The following is a 22,883-nucleotide window of genomic DNA, read 5'->3' as shown; positions in this document are numbered from 1 at the left end:
TGGGAGGTACCAATTAATGAGGTATGTAAACTTCCACTAATTTCCCACTTAAACTCCAGTGACTATCGTCGTCGGCTGATTTTTAACTGGCTTTTATCACAATTTGGTTAATTCTTCAGAAAACACAGCTTGCCTTGTCATAACGGTTTAGAGGTAATTTCTTCGGATGTTAAGGTGTTCCCGCCGCTGTTGACCCGGTCCCCACTATCTCCCTCCCACTCTATCTCTCGGTGTTTTATGTCTGCGTCACAACAAGTCGGTCGAGAAAGAGGCAGGGATGATGGCGTCTCTCGCGGGTTGATTCGCGTGCTGCTCTGACAAACACGCTTAATAGCATCAATAGGTGGAGAAAAGAGAGCAAATGCACCGGAACATGACGAAACTACGTCGCGGAGGACAGACAGACCATACAGACCGAGAGAAAGACGGACGTACCGACGGTGTCTCACTGACGACTTGACAGACATACGCGCTTGGCACAGACACATACATGCACATCCACTTTGGCACACACGTAGGCTTCACATCCAACCGGGCAGTAATTGAGACGAGAGGAAAACAGAAGGGAGAAAATATTTAATGTCAAGCCGGCACAGGAATCGCTGTGACCCCAACGGAGAGGAGTTCGACTTGACAGGTAGCAATGGCTCTCTGTTCATCCAGCAACACTGTCTATGTTAATTTTTATTGATCTGAAAACGCTATTATGTATCATGTGTCTCTTTGACTTGAGTGCCTGCACTGGAACAACCGCTGGATGTGCAGAGATTATGTCCATAGGCTACAGCGATTCCTTTCTATTCAAGTTTGTCGTTTTCGATTTTCAAAGAGGATACAACACAGAAGTGCATGAGAAAGCAAAGTATAGAGGCGTACAGTGGTGTTACAATCAAACTACAGTGCAGTCATCATGCAGTGGTGAATGCATTTTCTCACATGTGTTGTGTCATAATGGTTTGTCCTGCTCCATGCATGGGCATTTACACTCATCATTGAACCTGCTGGATTCTGACTGTGGCTATGCTGGGTTTGTGAGAATGTAACCCCTTATCCACTCCAGCCCAGTGCCCATGGAACGATAAGGCCATAAACCTCTGTCGGCAATGGCAGCAAAGTATCCAGTAAATAAATTGGATTTCCATTTCACATGAGCCCCCTCCTCTTCCTCACCCCTTCTCTCTCTATCTCTCTCACTTCTCTTCAGGATGGGGGGAGTAAGTGAAGGGGATGATGTGTTAGCTCGATGGAGTGATGGACTACTGTACCTCGGCAATGTGAAAAGAGTAAGTGTGTGTGTGTGTGCGTACATGCATGCATGTGCGCATTTGGAAAGTATTACATTTAGGTTTGAGTGAACAATTCCACTGTTTCCATCCCTCTCCTCAGGTAGATGGAGTCAAGCAATGTTGTCTGGTGAGATTTGAGGACAACTCTGAATTCTGGGTCCTAAGAAAAGACATCCACTCTTGTAAGACTTACAACTTACTCTTGTTTTCCTCAGTTAACACAAAACATTTAACAGAGGGTTTTTGGGCACTGTGGAATTACTTTGAATCAAAGAAATATCCCCTAAAATGCTGATACAAATATTTCATACATATCTAGCCTTTCTATAGATAGGGGGCTAATTGAGGATGCTCCAACTATTATCATATTTGAATCATCTTTACTTTTACCCTACCTTGATTCACTTCAGAGAGGTTTAAAGAAATTCATAAAATGTTTTTAGATTTTTCTCTCCGCTTTGAAAAGTTTGTTCTTAATTTGATGCTCTCTCTCCATTCCGATCCATTGTAGTTCAACAGAATGTTGCGCAATTAATTTCTCTAGTCAAGGTTGAAATACAACATTCCCTGGAAATGTTGGCAATTCTGATGGGGTACTTTTAGGTGTAATTGGTGTATTTATGAATTTATTAGTGTAATGACTCCATAGGGAAATGGCACCCCCACGTAGGTAGTGTAAAGTGAAGGGAAGCACAGCCAAATATCCACATGTCAAAAGGAGTGAAATCTGAAAGGGTGCAGGAGACATTGAAATCAATGAAGTGGCAAGGAAATGAATCAATATACATAAATTAACACTGTTGAGTGATCTCTCTCTCTTTCTCCCCCTCTCTCTGTTACTCACTCATTTTCTCTCTTGCTTAAGTCTCAGTTGGAGTGGAAGAAGTTTGCTGTATCTGTGATGCCCCACCTCTTAAAGAACCTCTCATCAATTGTCTTAAATGTCGTCACGGTAAGAAAACACAGCATACTCTTCATAGAGGTATTTTCAAAGAATAACTTATGACGGATAGGCACAACTATTTTAAATCAAGTTTAAAAAAAACAATGGCATCTATTTTTTGTCTTCAGGTTTTCTACCAGATAATATACACTGAGTGTACAAAACATTAGGAACACCTTCCTAATATTGAGTTGCAACCCTTTTGCCCTCACAATAGCCTCAGTTGTCGGGGGAAATGGACTCTACAAGGTGTTGAAAGCATCCCACATAGATGCTGGCCTATGTTGACTCCAATACTTCCCAGAGTTGTGTCAAGTTGGCTGGATGTCCTTTGGGTGGTGGACCATTCTTGATACACACAGGAAACTGTTGAGCGTGAAAAACCCAGCAGCGTTGCCGTTTCTAATGTTTTGTACACTCAGTGTATAATATCTCATGAAAAGAGACAAGGAAAAGGCCTCCATCAGTAACATATCCTCAGTATGTGAATTACAGTAAACACTCTCTCCATTCCATAAAAGGTTATCATCCGGAGTGCCACACTCCGTCCATTGAGCCGGAAGCTGACAGCAATTCTTGGATATGTCGGCAATGTGTCTTTGCAGTGGCAACCAAGGTTAGACTGCTAATCTTTGTTTCGCACTCTGCCTCTTGGCTCAGGGAAAATATCCAATTCAGACTTGTAAAAAAATTTTTTTAATCTATCCAGAGGATTTCAATACCAGTGTTGTGTTAAACATTGTTGTCAATGGATATATCTGAAGGAAACCACAGAAATGTTACAACTCTGTATTATTCACCATAGGGATTAGATACTCCTCTACGTTGTGCCTGGACATCTGACCAGTTCGTCAATGCAGATTGTTTCAAGATTATACTGTATTATAGTCATTATGGTCAGTAATTCATGTATGCTCCAATTCTGTACTGTAGGTGTTAGATGAGGGAGCACTGTGGTTAAGGGCTAATTGCTCATCGGTCAATGTCAATCTCATTGACCTGACTTTTCTTAAAATATTATCTCACTCAGCTGACCTACAATAAAAAGAGATGAATTGCTTTTCCTGGATAGTTCCCATCCAATGTCATCTATCTTGAATGTACTGACATGACCGTGAGTGGAGAGGTCGCTGTAGTGAATCGATTTGTCAAAATTGTCTTTCAGAGAGGGGGAGCCATCAAACGAGGACGGTTTGCCCGGCTCATGCAAATCATGAAACTTCGGCTGCCCTATCAGCTGTCATCTTTAGACTGGGACCCACAGCATCTGACCAACCAGCAGCAGTGTTACTGCTACTGTGCCGGACCTGGAGAGTGAGTGACAATTTATAGCTTCTAACAGATGCCCTCAATAGATAAATTATGTTATACAAGGGGTGGGTCTAATCATGAATGCTGATTGGTTAAAACCGCATTCCAGATGGTGTCTATTCTACAAGTTACCACTGGCTACGTCTATGATGTTAAAATGCCTATTTACTCTGTTCCATCTGACTGCGCAATCCACTGATCTCCGCTATAAAAAGCATCTAGACATTATCTCACATTTCTTTGAGACCAACATTTAGTTTTTAACATCAGAGATTTGTATGAACCTTGGTGTCTGTCTCTCCAACATTTGCAACATTGTTTCAACATTCAAATTCTATCTCCAGCTGTCCCATAGTAACAAACGTGTTTGGAGTCGGGATGAGACAGACATGCAGGCAGCTTTTCTCAGCCAGTTGAAATTATGAATCAGCATCATTTATATATATATATATCAATAGAAAACAGGTAAAACGAAACAAAGTGCAGCTAGTTTGCTGCTTTTCCATCTTCAGTTTGAAGTGATTGTGTTAGCTGTGGCGTTGGCCAGCTCCTCTGAACAGCAGTGTCCTAACGAGAGAGCACATTTTCTATGCCAGGCGAAATCGTGCATCATTAGCTCAATGTTATGGATGTATCCAAATAAATGACACTAGAAAACAGCTTAAACAAACGCAAATGCAGCGACTTTGCTCTTATTCTGGCTGCACTGTTTGACATGACTGTAAGTTAGCCGTAGTTGGCTAGCTAGCAAGCAAGAATAACAATGTTGCAAGTCAGTATTTCAATGGAACATTCAGAACAAACGACTGGGTTGCATCCATAGATACAGAACAAAAAGACTGAACGACTGGGTCGCTTCTCTGGCAACCGAACCGATAGAACGAACGACCAGCTTGCTTGGGTATCAACCCTAGATTTGTGTCGGGACTATATCTTGTGGAAGGATGAAATAGTATGAATAAATTAATCAAAATAACGTTTATAAGGAAAATATGTCAATCATTATTTGAACATGTTGTTAACCCGTTGTATAAAAGTGATAATGCCCTCAAAGCCTGTGTTTGGAGGATATATTGGCATGATTTGCCCGGCCTTCGACTTCGTCTCAGTTTTAACAATACCCATACTAATATATCCTCCAAACACTGTTCCTCGGGCATTATCACTTAATAATAACATTATATAACTAGTGTTTACCACATGTATTGGTCAATAAGATTTACTATTCATTTTCCTTACCGACAAAAACACATAGAATATTAATGTCGGAACCCTGTATGTCCTTTTCAACATTATACAGCTCTCCTGTCAAGACATAATGTGTTTTTCAGTTGAGTATTGCAGCCTCTTTGAAAAATACATAATATACTGTACTCTTGTCAGGTGGCCACCAGATGTTAGCTATGTTTTGGCCATTGGGGAGTGTGGTTAATGTTTATATTTATCAACTGCAGGTGGAACCTGAAAATGTTGCAGTGTGGAAGTTGTGGTCAGTGGTTTCATGAAGCTTGCACACAGTGTCTGACCAAGCCGTTGTTATATGGAGACAGGTGAGTCAGAGTATTGTTATCTATAACCTTGTACTGCTCCTTTGCATTACCATTGTCAAACCATAACAGAGAGGTTATAAAACTGGCAGTGGTAGGGCTAATGCTGTTAGTGTTCATTGCTAATAGCAGTGCAGTTGTTATTCTGCCTCTCTGGTGTCCAATGTAATGTGGTAGATGTAAAAATGAATTCAAATTAGTCCAGTCCGCTACACCATTATTGTCACATTAACCATCTGTATTATCCTACTGGTTTAATGTCCATGATATATTATATGACTCTTTGTTTCTGCATAGAAAAATCATTTTTGAGATTGATGGTGAGGTAGAATGTGGTGGGGTTGTTATATCTGCTAAACAAGTGATGGAAACTGGGAAGAATTTGCTGACAGCAGCAACCACGTGCCTTGTTATGTTTCCATTGACTTTTATATCTGGTCAATCACAGACAAAAATAGAATCATCTGTGTTTCCTTTTTTTTCTGAAAGGTTTTATGAGTTCCAGTGCTCAGTCTGTGCAAACGGACCAGAGACAATTCAACGGCTACCCATGAGCTGGTAAAGCTATACAGTATCTGCTAAGAGACGATTACATAATTTAAACTGCAGGGATTATCACACTGAAGCACTCTTGAAAACCATTTTCTTGTGACAGGTTTATTGAGTCATGTGGGTTACAATATGTTAATTCCTCTTACTCAATGATGTAATGAAAAGCTTTGTGGTGTGAAAAATGATGAACTAACTGTGTCTTTTCCTGGTGTGTTTATTGTAAATACAGGGTAGATTTGGCCCATTTGGTGCTCTACCACCTCTCCTTGTGCTGCAAGAGAAAATACTTTGATTTCGACCATGAAATCATGTCGTTTGCCAATGAGAATTGGGACTCTTTGCTTCTAGGCTCGGTATAAACATTTCCTCACTTATGTGCTATGATGAAACGATGTGAAAGTGTTAGCTAGCGTAATTTTTAGCGGTCATGTGGTAATTATGTGCTTTGAGTTCATTAGCTACTTGTCATTGTTATTTAGCACATTTTAAATGGTAAATATCACTTGTATTTTATGTGGCTCTCAGGTACTACAGTTGCATTTAAATCTGTTATACACTTTTTTTAATGAACTGTTCACAAATCACATGAATAACTAACTACGTTATCCATGGAAATGTTTACCTTTCACCAATGAATGTCAATGTGTCTCTAAATGTATTAGCATTTGTTTCAGGCTACCATCCACAGTGTTAATCAAGCTCTTGATTTTCATTCCTCCCTGTCCTCCAGCTCTCTGACACACCAAGGCAAGATCGCTGTCACAATCTGCTCAACGCTTTGAACTCCAACAAAGACAGGTGAGAGTCTGCATATGATGCGAAGAATAAACAGAAGCCACAGCTATGCTTGACCAGATTTATGATAGCGTTGCTTCTGGAATTGTACATAAGGGTAAAGAAAATACAGTTAGTTAATTGTTTCTTAACTCTTTGATATTGTCAATAGAACAATAAGAAAACATGGACAATAATGATAACTTGTTTTAAAAAGAACGATGACCTGACTTTACAAAGTTGTTGTCTTTTGAAAGTTGTCTTTTTCTCTGTGATGTCATCCAGGTTTGTCTCTGGTAAAGAGATCAAGAAGAAGAAGTGTCTTTTTGGGCTCCAGGTCCGAGCTCCGCCTCCCCTGACCTCTGATTCGTCCCCCCTCATCACTGACCCGCCCATCAACATCACCCAAAGGAGAAGGTCAGAGTAAGGACAACTTCTGTGATTATTATTCTCTCATCATCACAAACACAAGCCTCAGGACCCAACTCTTTATATGGATACATTCATTCTAGTAATGAATTACACATTTACAATAGTGAAAAAGAGCGGCACCTTGTAGACAGTGGTCCTTCTAGCTGGATAGGAACAACTGTTCCTAACTAAACAGGCACCTGTGTGCCTCATTAAGTCATTTAAGGGAAGGACTCACTTATTTCACACTGGTGAATATGTTTATAACTAATATTTTCATCAATAAATACATCATCTATAGTGTGTGTGCATATGTGCGTGTGCGCATTCGCATGTGGACATTGATTCTCTTGCTAAACATTCTCAACACCATCTTCTCTTTTATTCTCTATGGGCTTAAAATAAAAAACACCACATTTATACCCTGACATATAGTACCAGTCAAAAGTTCGGACACACTTACTCATTCCAGTGTTTTTCTTTATTTTTTACTATTTTCTACATTGTGAAATAATATGGAAGACATCAAACTATGAAATAACACATATGGAATCGCGTAGTAACCAAAAAAGTGTTAAACAAATCAAAATATATTTTATATTTGAGATTCTTCAAAGTAGCCATCCTTTGCCTTGATGACAGCGTTGCACACTCTTGGCATTCTCTCAACCAGCTTCACCTGAAATGCTTTTCCAACAGCCTTGAAGGTGTTCCCACATATGCTGAGCACTTGTTGGCTGCTTTTCCTTCACTCTGCGGTCCAACTCATCCAAAATAATCTCAATTGGGTTGAGGTCGGGTGATTGTGGAGGCCAGGTCATTTGATGCAGTGCTCCATCACTCTCCTTCTTGGTCAAATAGCCTTTACACAGCCTGGAGGTGTGTTGGGTCATAGTTCTGTTGAAAAACAAATGATAGTCCCACAAAGCGCAAACCAGATGGGATGGCATATCGCTGCAGAATGCTGTGGTGGCCATGCTGGTTAAGTGTGCCTTGAATTCTAAATAAATCACTGACAGTGTCACCAGAAAAGCACCTTCACACCATCACACCTCCTCCATGCTTCACGGTGGGAACCGCACATGCAAGGATCATCCATTCACCTACTCTGCGTCTCAAAGACAAGACATGGCGGTTGGAACCAAAAATCTCAAATTTGGACTCATCAGACGAAAGGACAGATTTCTACCGGTCTAATGTCCATTGCTTGTGTTTTTTGGCCCAAGCAATTCTCATCTTCTTATTGGTGTCCTTTAGTAGTGATTTCTTTGCACCAATCGACCATGAAGGCCAGGTTCACACAGTCTCCTCTGAACATTTGATGTTGAGATGTCTCTTACTTGAACTCTGAAGCATTTATTTGGGCTGCAATCTGAGGTGCAGTTAACTCTCATGAACTTATCCTCTGCAGCAGAGTTAACTCTGAGTCTTCCTTTCCTGTGGCGGTCCTCATGAGAGCCAGTTTCATCATAGCGCTTGATGGTTTTTGCGACTGCACTTGAAGAAACGTTAAAAGTTTTTGAAATGTTTCCGTATTGACTGACCTTCATGTCGTTTTTCTTTGCTTAATTGAGCTGTTCTTCCCATAATATGTACTTGGTCTTTTACCAGATAGGGCTATCTTCTGTTTACCAACTCTACCTTGTCACAACACAACTGATTGGCTCAAACGCATTAAGAAGGAAAGGAATTCCAAAAATGTACTTTTAGCAAGGCACACCTGTTAATTGAAATACATTCCAGGCGACTACCTCATGAAGCTGGTTGAGAGAATGCCAAGAGTATGTAAAGGGTGGCTATTTGAAGAATCTCAAATGTAAAATATATTTGGATTTGTTTAACACTTTTTTGGTTACTACATGATTTCATATCTGTTATTTAATAGTTTTGATGTCTTCACTATTATTCTACAATGTAGAAAATAGTCAAAATAAAGAGAAACCCTGGAATGAGTAGGTGTGTCCAAACTTTTGACTCGTACTGTAGTTTTCTAAGTAAAAACATTGCACCACTCCTCAAGTTATTGACTGTGTCTCTGTGTTGTTGTGTGGAGCAGCCCATTGTCACTGCCCTGCCAGAGGAGAGCGATGGGGCCAGAGTCACGCAAATCAAAGCGGCGCATCATGGAGACACAGGTCAGTGCTTCTGCCTCGAACCAGGCATCAAGGGAGAGATCAGCCATCAGCCGCCTCCTCACTGCATAGCAAAGAGCTGCCTGACACTGGAATGACTTGTCAGTCACAGTCAGTCAGTGGGTGGAGAAAAGGTTCTCCTTATAGCCAGTGTTGTCTGTTTACATGTTCTTCAAAGCCCAGCCTACCCCTCATACACTATTGAATTGAAGCTGGTTTATCGTTTATGACTCGATCGAATATGACAACATGTTATGGTCACGGGTTTAGAAATATATATTTTAATATTAATAGAAAATACACATCCTTTTATACTACTGCTCAGGCTTCCTCCCTTATCCTGAGACAATAAATGTTATAGACTGGTCGTATTTCAGCAGGCAGCACTTCCAGCAGACTGTTGTATCCTGAGCGGACATGAATCATCTGCCATCTTGGGGCAGGTTGGTTATCCCAGGGAAAGTGAGAGGGGAAGGTACGCTGATATGCGGCATCTGGGAGCACTTCCAAGTGCACTTTGCAGTCGATTACAGTTTGGCCAGGTGGCGCTGGCGCTTTGACAGTGCAGCATTGACAGAGCACCTCGATTTAAAGGGACAGCGCGCTAGTAAGGGGAGGGGATAATGCTAGTATACCACTGCTGTATTTACTGTATATGTTGTGGGTCACAGTCCAGCATTGGAGGTTGACAGAGCTGAGGGTGTGCTAAGAACTGAGGAAGCAAAGGATAGATGTGATAGAGTACTGATGCTTTTGTTGTTATGGTAGCAAGCTCACACTGTAAGAAATGGTACCTGACATGCTGACCAGACCGGACACGTCGCGTGCGCGAGCGTCGCAAAATAAATTTAGAAATCCTTGTTATTCAATTATTGCACCCACACTGCTCTCGCGCGCCAACGAGCATCTGCGACGCCATATAAGTTAAACGATGAAAAAGCCTGGAAGGAGGAGAGATGACTAGAAACGATTCGGTTGGCCGTTTTATGTGTGGATTAATTGTCGGAGTAGAGGTCCTTGTGCATTTCAGGTAAAATAACAACTCAATGTTTATATCCCAGGACAAATTAGCTAGCAACAGCAAGCTAGCTAAACCGGACAAATTAACGTTAGCTAGCAAAAGCAAGCTAACTAGCTAAATTGCCATACATGTGATTTTCGACCTGTCCCCAAATTAATGTCATTGGTTCAGAGTTTGTTTTGATATTTTAACCTGCGTGTCGTGATCGCGTTTGGTGTGGGTGGGGGGGGGGCAAAATAGATTTATGCACGATGGCGCACGTGCGTAGCCGGTTTTGGTTCCGTGTCAGTCTCCACAATATGAATCTACTTATCATAGGCAATGGAGGTGACAGATATACACTATATATATACAAAAGTATGTGGACACGGCTATTTCAGCCACACCTGTTGCTGAACATCACACAGCCATGAAATCTCTATAGACAAACATTGACCGTGGATAAGAGCTCAATGACTTTCAACGTGGCACCGTCACAGGATGCCACCTTTCCAACAAGTCAGTTTGTCAGATTTCTGCCCTACTAAAGCAGCCCTGGTCAACTGTAAGTGCTGTTACTGTGAAGTGGAAACATCTAGGGGCAACAACGGCTCAGCCACAAAGTGGTAGGCCACACAAGCTCACAGAATGGGACCTCCGAGTGCTGAAGCTTGTAGCACTAAAAATTGTCTGTCCTCGGTTGTAACACTCACTACCGAGTTCCAAACTGCCTCTGGAAGCAGCGTTGGCACAATAACTGTTCGTCAGGAGCTTCATGAAATGGGTTTCCATGGCCGAGCAGATCACCATTCGCAATGCCAAGCGTCCGATGGAGTGTTACTAAGCTTACCGCCATTTGACTCTGGAGCAGTGGAAACGCGTTCTCTGGCGTGATGAATCGCGCTTCACCATCTGGCTGTCTGATGGATGAATCTGGGTTTGGCAGATGCCAGGAGAACGCTACCTGCCAAAATGCATAATGACAACTGTAAAGTTTGGTGGAGGAGGAATAATGAACTGGGACTGTTTTCATGGTTCAAGCCACTTTTTATCCAGTGAAGAGAAATCTTAACGCGCATACGATTACATTCTCAACTATTCTGTGCTTCCAACTTTGTGGCAACAGATTGGGCAAGGCCCTTTCCTGTTTCAGTATGGGCTATGCCCCCATGCACAAAGCAAGGTCCATACAGAAATGGTTTGTCGAGATCGGTGTGGAAGAACTTGACTGGCCTGCTCAGAGCCAGGCCTAATCGCCCAACATCATTGCCCGACCTCACTAATGCAAGTCCCCGTAGCAATGTTCCTACATCTAGTGGAAAGCCTTCCCAGAAGAGTGGAGGCTGTTATAGCAGCAAAGGGAGGACCAACTCCATATTAATGCCCATGATTTTGGACTGAGATGTTCGACGAGCAGGTGTCCACAAACTTTTGGTCGTGTAGGACATGGATCATGCTATGCCTTGATGACACCTAGTAAGTGATGATAATTAAGTGAATCGTGATACGATAGCAATATCACACTGTAAATAATGTAAAAGTTGCTGCAGCAGTGTGTTCGCGGCATACAATACAAGTGTGGGATGTGGAATTGTAATGCAGGTTTAAAGCTGTCACGTGAAAATATATATTTCCTTTTGGAAAGACTAGCCCTTTGTACTAACAAAGTTCCAGCGTCCGGCCTTTTTAAAAGTGAAATGCAATGTATCAAAACATACAGTATGTTAACAGACCTTTGGTTTTTATTTAGATGTATTCACAAGCAGTATGGATTCTTCTGTAAAGATAACATGAAAGGGCATGAACTGGAGTATCATGTCTAATGTGTGTTTGGATCCACTGATTTGGCGTCAGAACACTAGCTAATCAGTGTTTCTCCTGTGTCCAGCCTTGTCCGCCCCCGGTCCCAGCCACCCCAATAGATCTGGTGCCATGTTGCCATGGCTACGTAGGTGGAACTAACCTCTACAACTCCAGGAAGGAGGAGGAGCTGAATTTGGGGTTCGTACTGTTATTGTATTGGTAACACTTTACACTTTACATACTGTATAACAAGTAATAATGCATTGTACTATATTTACAGAGTGTTACCGTTTTTTTTTTACATTACATCCTCACTGATACCCTTATCAAATCAAATCAAATTATTGGTCACATACACATGTTTAGCAGATGTTATTGCGGGCATAGCGAAATGCTTGTATTAGGCAGTGTGTCAGTGGAAATCCATGCATTGTTGCTCTTTGTCCGTTTAAAAAAAAGTATGTTTATATCCCTGCTCTTTCCACAGCTCTCCACCTAAGAGGATGTTTGCCCTGTATCACCCCACCTATAACGGAGCCCCAGCCATCTCTAGAACCCTGCATCACTATAGGTCAGTATTAACCACAGCTCCTCCTGCTCTCCGGGGACTACCCTCAATCTAGACATACAGAGAGGAAACCAGAGCTGTGCCTGGATGACAATGACAAAAAGTATGATGTGAAATATTCATCTCTCTCTTTCTTCAGTGCGGAAGACCCTTGTCGAGTGCCGCCCCCCTGCCTCCCCTTCTCCCTGTCATCCTCCCACCATCACCATCACAACAACCAGCAGCACCACCAGCACCAGCCTGGCCAGAAGTTGGATCCCTGCCCCTCCCTCATGCTGCGTGACGTCCCTTCCTATCCGGGCGGCGTGGGGGTCGGGGGGGATGGGTCAGCTGCCAGGGGCTGGGGGGGCGGGGACGGGGTGAGGATTTTGGCGAGGCGAGTAACGCCAGACGGCAAGGTCCAGTACCTCGTGGAGTGGGGGAACGTGAGTGTGTACTGAGAGAAAATGAGAGAGATGGGGGGGGGGGGGGGGTGGAGGGAGGATCAACACACCAGAGTGCTTGGCAGCAAAGAGGGGATATTGGGGAGAGAGAGAGAAAGAAAGACTGTCGTGCAGGCGCCACATCAGAAATGTGTGGCAACTTCAAGTACAAGCAAAACAAAAACCCCACACAAGGCAAATCAAGGTTGCTCAAACAATATCGCCTCCATTCTATATCATCACACTACGTGTTACTATATCTCCCTCTTTGCTAGTGTTTCCCCTATATTTGTACTGTATACCTTTGGAATATGCCTTTGCATTTATCATGTTTACGTTTGAAGATTGTATATACAGTATTTGATTATAGGCAATTTGTTATGTTACCTATTGTCATACTTGATTTACATGATATTATGTAATAGAAATATATTAGGAGCCGCAACAGGGCTTTTGTTTTATAGTTAGATTTATATATTCACAATATATTATTATAGAATGATTTGATGATGTGGTTGCATAGTGCCTATCTGGATTGTGCATCTGCAGATTGAGAAGTTGACCTGAATCCAGGGATCAGGTGATTGAAATGTATGATAACTATTCTATAAGGTTTTCTTCCTCATCCACCAATTGCAATTGAAGAGTCACGACAATGTTGTGTAGGCTTTCACACACAGAATTAGTGTAAAATACATTCCAAACAAATATCAAAACACCTCAAGATTACTGATCAAAATCTTTGATCAGATAGTCATGGAAAATGGCCGCTCGTTGAGCCAGATTTCACTGTCAATTTGTTGAGCGGTGCTTTACATTCTTTTAGGGAAGAGAAGTCAACAAATTATGGTATTATGTGCAGGTGAAACTATTTGTACTGTTTTCCATTTTCAGGTCATAGACAGAGGAGTCAGCTCCTATCTTCCAGGTTTACACTGAGGATGAGAGATAGCGTTAACTCTGGCCCACTTCAATGCTGATACCTAAAGCCCTAGTCTGGACACTGTAGATCTGACAAGATTGGATAGATATGAGCAATATGGCTTATGTTTCATCCGACCTATCAGAGGGAAAGGTGCAGCTTTCATCATATTTCTCATATATCTGATCCTTTCAGATGTACCCAAGTGTCTAAGGGGTAAGGGCTATGGGTTTGTGTTTGATTTGGAACTGGGCCCCGGAGATCATAGTGGAACAGGAGGTTGTGTATAGAACTCTAGAATATCATAGTGCAAGGTTCAGAGTTTATATTTATACAGATCCTTTATTTCTGCCTTTTGTGGGATAAAATACAGATAAGAGTAAATGTGTGTGTTGTATCCCCCAGAAGACAGATTGTGTTACAGGTGTAGTTACAGTAAATAACACAATAGGCAGTTATACTGTTATAATCATGTCAACAGAAACCATGTTCAGTCATTTTTTTTAAAACCACAACAAGATGTCGCCCATTCCCCAGATTGAATGATGTGAAATATGCCATCTCTTACTTAAGCAATAAGGCCTGAGCGGGTGTGGTATATGGCAAATATACCACGGCTAAGGGCTGTTCTTAAGCACAACCAAACGCGGAGTGCCTGGATACAGCCCATAGCCATTGTATATTGGCCATATACCACAAACCCCAGAGGTGCCTTATTGCTATTGGTTAACAACGTAATTAGAACAGAAAACCTAGTAATTTTGTGTCATACCTGTGGTATACAGTCTGATATACCACATCTTTCAGCCAATCAGCATTCAGTGCTCGAATGACCCGGTTTCTAATAGTGAATAGATGATTGCTCAGCCTGGTCTCATAGACTAGACGTAACATAGTAAATGTAAATCCAGAACACTCAAATTAGTATGATATGTTACATTTGGTATGGTTAGATAAGACAGAAGGTTACTTAAGGCAAAAAGGAAAGTAATGTGATTGGTCAGAGTGGATGGGTATATAACGCAGATGACTAGCAACCCAAAGGTTGCGTGTTCGAATCTCATCACGGACTTTAGCATTTTAGTTTATTAGCAACTTTGCAACTACTTACTACTTTTTAGCTACTTTGCACCTACTTAGCATGTTAGCTAACCCATCCCCTAGCCCTAACCATAACCCTTTAACTTAACTCCTCACCTTAACCCCTAGTGTAGTTAACGTTAGCAACCTAGCTAACTTTAGCGTTAGTCACCTAGATAACATTAGCCACAAGTTGGAATTCGTAACATATCATACGTTTTGCAAATTCGTAACATGTACAAATTACAATTCCTAACATCTAATTCGAAATGGATAATGGACATCCACAAATTAATACATATCTAATTGGAGTGTCACAGATTTACATTTACTATGTTACGTCTACCCCTGAGTCCAGGTTGGATTGCTAAGTGTGTGGCACGTTTCTAAATGGCAGTGCAGGTCAAATGAACCTCCCAACTCAGTCCTTCCCATCCCAGTTTAGGATTTAGATCATTCTCAGTGAATTTGGCTGTAGTTGAATAGGAAGAGGTCTGTGGAACCATCAGTTCGATGGTAATGAATGTATCTGTATGTTTTTTATGGTAAAGTATGTCTATAGACCCGTCAAGTGTTCGTTACTGTAGGTTATAGATGGAACTATACAAAATTACTTCAAAGGACTGGGGTAAATCTGATTTTGAGTTGAGGAATAAGAAGCTAAGAGAGTCTCTATAGTCTTCTCTTTTTTATTTGTAGTCAAGTCCAAGTTTGGTTTGATGTATTTTTGGACTTTTGGTCAAATTACGTTTATACATGTATAACCTAGGCTGACACAGCCCATGTAAAATTAAAAACATTAAAAGTTGCCCTTCACATCTTACCAATGTGCTTTGAGTGTTTTCAGTCCATTTCTTGTTTAACTTACAATATGTATAGGCCCCATTGTATTTACAGTAGGCTAGCCAATAATAATATATGTTGAATTGCACTTCAGAGAGTTATTTTCTATTCTATTCCATTTTATTCTATTGGTATAGCAATAGATTTCACACCCCATTCACATGTAGGTATTTTGTGATGAATCAATAGCCCTTCTGCCAGGAAAACCAACTGGCTAGTCCTTATGGCTCTGTTGCCAAGAATCTCTTTGCCATGGCATGTCAAGAGCAGTTGATTCATTGCAGTGACATTTCAGATAGCCTACTGAATCTTAGAGGGCTATGATGATGCCTACTGCAGTAACTGTATGTTATACTGTATAGATGGTGTCATTCTAATTAGCAGATCACTATTGGCCTTTACATAGGTCGTTAGGCTGAAATGTATATTCAGCATGAAAGCTTTGGATGTAATTATGTATAATGCATGTACTTACTTACATGTCCCACTAGGAGGAGGTGTAAAGGAAAGATTAAAGGGCATTACCGTTCGGTCTCCAACTGCAGCTGCAAGAGTCTACCGCCAGGTGGTAGCCATAATCCAAGTTTGACACCGTACTGTGCAGGCAGGTGAAGCAACTGAGCCGATCAGGACGCCATGTTGGCTCTATGGACCACGATTGGATCCAAGAGGAAATCATCAGCTTCCAACTGCACACGTGATGCCATTCTTGAGCCTGATAATGTGTAGGTAGACTCCAAATCAATTTGTGCATGTGTACATTAGACGAATACAATGCACATGTATAGCTAATTTTAGCTTTGTTCCTTTTAGGACACCAGCAACTTAAAATGTGGCGCTAAAAATGATCAATAGCTTTATCAATAATTTTGCCCATAATCTTTGTATTGGAACAAAAAAGTTCAGGAATAAAGATGAAACCATTTTGCTCTGAATTTAGTGCCTACGGCCAAATGTGTGGTTCGTTTTGACATTTGAGATGAGTTGGTGGAAGTCATTCTCGAAAACCATTCAATTAGCCTACCCCTTGAAAATATTTCCATTGACCATGTCACCAGACGTAGGCCTACAGCCTAAAATAAGTTTCAGACTTCCCAATAGTCTAGTTTATAGCCTACCACCAAAACGAGAGAATTATAGCGAACTGTATTGTAGGATACCGCGTTATTGGCAGCAGCACCAATCGGTGTAGTGTGTTTGTGTGTGTGGCTGCGCGTGCGGTGGCGTGCGCGTTTGATAGCGGTAGAAGGGGCCGTAGTCAATAAGGCGATTTTAGCCATCATTGCTTCTTGAACTTCAAGGAGCAAACATGGAACATACAATGCTTAGATAGGCTATAGATATAATGGAAAGCGCACACACGCGCGCACTCACTCATCCGCCCCCTTTCTCTCTCTCTCTCTCTCTCTCTCTCTCTCTCTCTCTCTCTCTCTCTCTCGTGTTTTCCCCCCACACCTCAATAACGGTGCGTGCGATATATTTGTGCATATATTTTTTATTCACGGGGATACATTTTCAATGGCTTTTGGCGGTCGTGGATTATCATTTATATTTCTGAACAGCAGTGGAATATTGGCTAACATCGACTCCAATTGTGAATAGCGTATTCCTTATTTTCTGACTGGTGTGTGGTATTTTTGTTGCATGCCGAGAGACTGTCAAGACTCGAAGACCACGTTCAATGCCGTTGGAACATGTCCTATGTCCCCTTTCAAGGTAAAATAACAATATTCCACTATTGCATCTCCCTCCCTCCCTCTCATCTCTCTCTCTCTCTCTCTCTCTCTCTCTCTCTCTCTCTCTCCATCATGCAATACAGAATTTAGCAAAGGGGTGCGTTAACGCGGCGTAGTGGAAACACAGGCAGGTACAGCAAGAGGTAGTGTCTTCGAGGTAGCTACCTACCTGGTTTTATCACTGTGTGCCAGTCAATATGTCACTTTGCCTGTGCACGCTGAGTAGGATAGTCCATCGTGTTGCAATGTGCTGAGGTGTGCATGCCTGCTGGTATCACATTCTTGCAAGTCCATTTCCCTGTGTCCTTAGATCATGGTCATGTATCTCCATGACACTGTAACTTTGCCCCTCTAGTATTGAGTCATATATATTCAATGTGTGCAGTAAGGAGCCTGAAGGGGTACTTATTTGCTTGTTTTGGAGACTCAATATTTAATGAGTTTGTAGTGGAGGAATATGGTCCATGAAAGTGTATGTTCAAGTCAGTTCCCTTGGAATTGTGACACCGCAACCATGACTAATGCTGTGTGAACGTGAGCTTTCAAACACTTTGTTTGGGGTAATATATCTTGTTGATTGAGCGATTGACCTTATGTGTAAAATGTTATGGTTACTTGAAAGTTGGGTGGGACTTTGAGAGATCCAAGGGTTGTATGGTACACTGAGTCCAGTCCATTTTACCAAAGTAGCTCTGTACAGCAACTGAACATCTTGTGTGAGGAGAATGTATGTGTGTGTGACAGAGAGCGAGAGAGGGGAAGGAGAGAGAGTGAGAGAAAGAGGTAAAGGGAGAGAGGGGGGGGGGTGAAGGAGAGAGAGAGACTTGAGGCTGCTGAGGTGTGATGTCTTGTAACACCGGGTACAGTAAGCACACTGCTGTACTGCTGTGCTGGTGGTGCATTGACAAAGTTCAAACCCAACTCATGTTCAGCAGCCTATACATGAATGTCTTAAAGTTATCAGTCATTCAAAGAGAATGGCCAGTTCAAACTCTGTAGAATGATGCATTTGGTCATCATCTAACACATCACAAGCGGAAATAGCCCAACAGCCTCTTGTGTGAGCACAGCAATAGAAGTTGGTTGCATAATATTGGTGAGATGTTACGCTACTGTACGCGAGCCCACTCTTGAGAGATCACTGCCAGAAAAATGTGTGCACAGTAGTATTATACCTTCAAAACCCGTGTCAATAGGAATGTACAGGCTATACTCTTTCCACTACAATAGATGGCACCATGAACCTTTTACATGTAACAGGTTTTCTGGGTAGAGGAGTCTGTGTTTGAATCTCAAGGTAATGTTATCAAAATGAAATCAGGTGATCAGTCACATCTTTTTTTAAACTTATGGCTGACTGAACAGTCGTTCCCTATAAGAACACTTGTTTTATCTCTCCTTGACGAACACCATGCCGAAATGCATCAGTTATAAAGTTGTTAGACTGAAAATGCCATAGAAATCATATAGTATTTTGTGAGCCAACCATAGTCATGTCGATTTTACAGTAGTTTGATACAGCAGCTCCTGTCAAGCATGGGCATTTATTTTAAAGAGACAGTGCACCACCAATGCGCTGACTGCAGCACTCCTCTCGTGTGACATAAGGGGCTGTCTTACACCCTCCGCCAATCGAGCTGTGCCAGGAACCATCATCTGTTAGGCTATTACTGTACTGTATGCTCGAGATCTACCGTGTTCAATGATCTGTCAGGGGAAAAGCTCATTCATTTTCCAATGGGTGTTGAGTACATTGGAGTTCTGTTTGCAGCGAATTGAAGTGTTATATAGAATCCATTCTAAAATGAGTAAATGATGCCACTCACCAGATACCGTCTCGTCTGATGTCAATTCATTCTAGTGATTCTGGCATTTTGTGAGTTAAAGTGCCCGCTGTCCAAGTTTCGTGAAGTTGGGAATTCAAACGCCAACTTCCCTCGAGACGTGAAAAGTCAACATTCAAGAGCGTCAAGCGTGACTACGCCTCAGCCTTTTCCAGAGATGCTAACAGCTAGCGTATACATGCAAGCAAAGACAGTGTTGTTCGGTATCCTCAAGGAAATATTATATCGTATTCCTAATTTTGGCCCACAGACGTAAAGTCAAAGTTCAACTGCCCCTCATTTGCTTGTATCTGCATACTGTTTAGCATATTCATGGCACAGTGCAGCGAACGTATGAATAAGCACAGGAGGTGGTGTAGAGCAGTTTGATGGCAAGATTGTTTACACATATTAACATTTACTGGCAGATGTTTAAAGGTCTTTGGTTTTGTACTAGGTCAACCAACGACTTGCCTTTATCATAAAAAGTGTTCATAATACACCAAGGACCATGATGCTATACGGCACAGCGAGATCGGGCCCAGATTGAAACATGTTCCAGGCCAAAAAAGTATATAAAGTATTGTGCCTTGTGTTACATAGCCATGCTTAAGTGAACGTGTCCACTGCAGCATGTGTCATTCTACCAAAGCACAGTATAAAATATACACGGTTTATTACAGGGTATCACAGTGCTCCAATGTCCTTGATGGTTTCTGAGTGTGACATGATCAAGTGTCCTCTGGGTAGTGTCAGCAAAAATGTTATTTTGAGGGCTGCCCCCCATAAGCCATGTTGTCTGGGGGGAAGGACATGTTTGTTGTGGTTGAAAGACCTTACAATGATATTGTAATAATGCTAATAGCAGAAGTCCAAAAATGAAATCAGACAAACTGAATGTTTTTTGCTACTGTAGTTTGCTTGAGTACTGGGCGAGCTCATTAATTATAATAATTCACATTTCCTGGCACAAATTAAGATCCTACATCTGTGGTCTATGGATTTAGGGCCATGTCAGGGAGCTCTCTCCCCCGTGAACAGTTATAGTACAGTGAGTTCAGGCATGCCGCTAAGCCTCAGTCCACGGCTCCACTCCCTCACTATCTCTCTGTTCCCCAGCAGTACAGATTGAACCTGGTGGTGCTGGTGGTGAAAAGGCCCAGACATACCCCATCCGCTAAGAGCCTTACTGCTGATTCTGAGGAAATCTACATAAGGATCCCATCAGAAATGAGTAGCTAGGAGAAATGGTTGCTTAGTGCAGACTACACTATGGGAGGGGGGCCCACTTATTCAATTCCACCGCAAAGCCTGGAGCCCAATGACTCGATGAGTTTGTGTTTAAAGGATGCTCGTCTTTTGATTGATCCTGTCAGGATTCACTCATGGCAAAAGGTCAGGATGAGCTATCTCCTCTCCTATGCCAATCAGAGGGCTGCCAATCCGGGATAATGGTTGGCTCACAGGCCTTCCAGACATTATGTCATTGGATCCCACAGATTCTCATGATGCACAGACAGGTTGTGCCTTCAGACCTGGAGATATTCAACAACTTACTGTACATATGTCACTATATTAGTACCTAATATATGCCTTCAGACCTGGAGATATTCAACAACTTACTGTACATATGTCACTATATTAGTAATAGAAAAAATGATATTAGTCATGGAGTCAAAATGGAGCAGTTATTGGATGTTTGTAGCAGAGGTCCACCGATTATGATTTTTCAACGCCGATACTGATACCGATACCGATTATTGGAGGACCAAAAAAGCCGATACAGATTAATCGGCCGATTTGTATTTATTTATTTATAATAATGACAATTACAACACTACTGAATGAACACTTATTTTAACTTAATATAATACATAAATAAAAATCCATTTAACTTCAAATAAATAATGAAACATGTTCAATTTGGTTTAAATAATGCCAAAACAAAGTGTTGGAGAAGTAAAAGTGCAATATGTGCCATGTAAAAAAGCTAACGTTTGAGTTCCTTGCTCAGAACATGAGATTATATGAAAGTTGGTGGTTCCTTTTAACATGAGACTTCAATATTCCAAGGTAAGAGGTTTTAGGTTGTAGTTACTATAGTATTTATAGGACTATTTCTCTCTATACCATTTGTATTTCATATACCTTGGATGTTCTTACAGGCACTATGTGCATCAGTATAGCTTCCGTCCCCCTCCTCGCCCCTACCTGGGCTTGAACCAGGAACACATCAACAACAGCCACACTCGAAGCAGCATTACCCATCGCTCAACAAAAGCCGCGGCCCTTGCAGAGCAAGGGGAATAACTACTCCAAATAACTACTCATAACTACTCGTTTGAAACAGTATTAGCGCACACCCAGCTAACTAGCTAGCCATTTCACATTGGTTACACCAGCCATTAGGCTGATAGGCTTGAAGTCATAAACAGCGCTGTGCTTGCGAAGAGCTGCTGGCAAAACGCACGAAAGTGCTGTTTAAATGAATGATTACGAGCCTGCTGCTGCCTACCATCGCTCAGTCAGACTGCTCTATCAAATCAGACTTAATTATAACATAATAACACACAGAAATACGAGCCTTTGATCATTACTATGATCAAATCCGGAAACTATCATTTCGAAAACAAAACGTTTATTATTTCAGTGAAATATGGAACCGTTTGGTATTTTATCTAACAGGTGGCATCCCTAAGTCTAAATATTCTTGTTACATTGCACAACCTTCAATCTATGTCATAATTACGTACAATTCCGGCAAATTAGTTCGCAATGAGCCAGGCAGCCCAAACTGTTGCATATACCCTGACTGCGTGCAATGAACGCAAGAGAAATGACACAATTTCACCTGGTCAATATTGCCTGCTAACCTGGATTTCTTTTAGCTTAATATGCAGGTTTAAAAATATATACTTCTGTGTATTTTTTTAAAGAAAGGCATTGGTGTTTATGGTTAGGTACAGTCGTCCAACGATTGTGTTTTTTTTCGCAAATGTGCTTTTGGTTAAATCATTCCCCAGCGCTGCATCGATTATATGCAACGCAAGACACGCTAGATAAACGAGTAATATCAACCATGTGTAGTTATAACTAGTGATTATGATTGATTGTTTTTTATAAGATAAGTTTAATGCAAGCTAGCAACTTACCTTGGCTTCTACTGCATTCGCGTAACAGGCAGGCTCCTCGTGGAGTGCAATGAGAGGCAGGTGGTTAGAGCGTTGGACTAGATCGTTGGACTAGTTAACTGTAAGGTTGCAAGATTGAATCCCCCGAGTTAACAAGGTGAAAATCCATTGTTCTGCCCCTGAACAAGGCAGTTAACCCACCGTTCCTAGGCCGTCATTGAAAATAAGAATGTGTTCTTAACTGACTTGCCTAGTTAAATAAAGGTATAAAAAAAATAATTTTAATTGGCAAAATCGGCGCCCAAAAATACCGATTTCCGATTCTCATGAAAACTTGAAATCGGCCCTAATTAATCGGCCATTCCGATTAATCGGTCGACCTCTAGTTTGTAGGGATGATTGAATGGAATAAAAAGCTGATACCTAAACACACTAGGTTTCACTTGCTTATGTATCATTAAAATATAACATTTAGTAAAGATGTGATGTTAGTTTGTAATGTACAGGTAGGATCTTAATTTGATCAGCCTGTTGCAGGAGTGTATTTGAGGTTTAAAAAGACATTTGTAATTTCCACTTAGAAATCTCAGACTTGATTT

General features: G+C 41.5%; 1 protein-coding gene across 2 annotated transcripts; it reads left to right on the top strand.

Moving 5' to 3' along the window:
- Positions 1-239: 239 nt before the first annotated feature.
- Positions 240-15,578, top strand: LOC139365405 (PHD finger protein 1-like). Of its 2 annotated transcripts, none has more exons than XM_071102807.1 (15): positions 240-637; positions 1,205-1,283; positions 1,387-1,468; positions 2,152-2,238; positions 2,751-2,845; positions 3,395-3,543; positions 4,995-5,090; positions 5,577-5,645; positions 5,869-5,992; positions 6,370-6,437; positions 6,699-6,830; positions 8,881-8,959; positions 11,845-11,957; positions 12,247-12,330; positions 12,467-15,574. In XM_071102807.1, exons 2-15 carry the CDS (start codon positions 1,206-1,208, stop codon positions 12,765-12,767), a joined length of 1,557 nt encoding a protein of 518 aa, XP_070958908.1. In that variant the 5' UTR covers positions 240-637; position 1,205; the 3' UTR covers positions 12,768-15,574. The 2 variants fall into 2 exon arrangements, with proteins under 2 accessions (XP_070958908.1, XP_070958907.1); XM_071102806.1 differs by having other exon boundaries at positions 241-637; positions 6,699-6,836; positions 12,467-15,578.
- The last annotated feature ends 7,305 nt before the right edge of the window (positions 15,579-22,883 follow it).

This window comes from Oncorhynchus clarkii, chromosome 2 (assembly GCF_045791955.1).
Source record: "Oncorhynchus clarkii lewisi isolate Uvic-CL-2024 chromosome 2, UVic_Ocla_1.0, whole genome shotgun sequence".
Taxonomy (NCBI): domain Eukaryota; kingdom Metazoa; phylum Chordata; class Actinopteri; order Salmoniformes; family Salmonidae; genus Oncorhynchus; species Oncorhynchus clarkii.
The sequence above is the reverse complement of the archived record's forward strand: the minus strand, read 5'-3'. Positions and strand labels throughout refer to the sequence as shown.

What these genes read in the sequence shown, in the direction of transcription:
- LOC139365405 (XM_071102806.1), top strand. Translation starts at nt 1,206, where the DNA reads ATGGGGGGAGTAAGTGAAGGGGATGATGTGTTAGCTCGATGGAGTGAT. An exon ending in ACTCTTTGCTTCTAGGCTCG is followed by an intron (nt 5,993 to 6,369) that starts GTATAAACATTT and finishes CCTGTCCTCCAG; the next exon opens with CTCTCTGACACACCAAGGCA. An exon ending in TTGAACTCCAACAAAGACAG is followed by an intron (nt 6,438 to 6,698) that starts GTGAGAGTCTGC and finishes GATGTCATCCAG; the next exon opens with GTTTGTCTCTGGTAAAGAGA.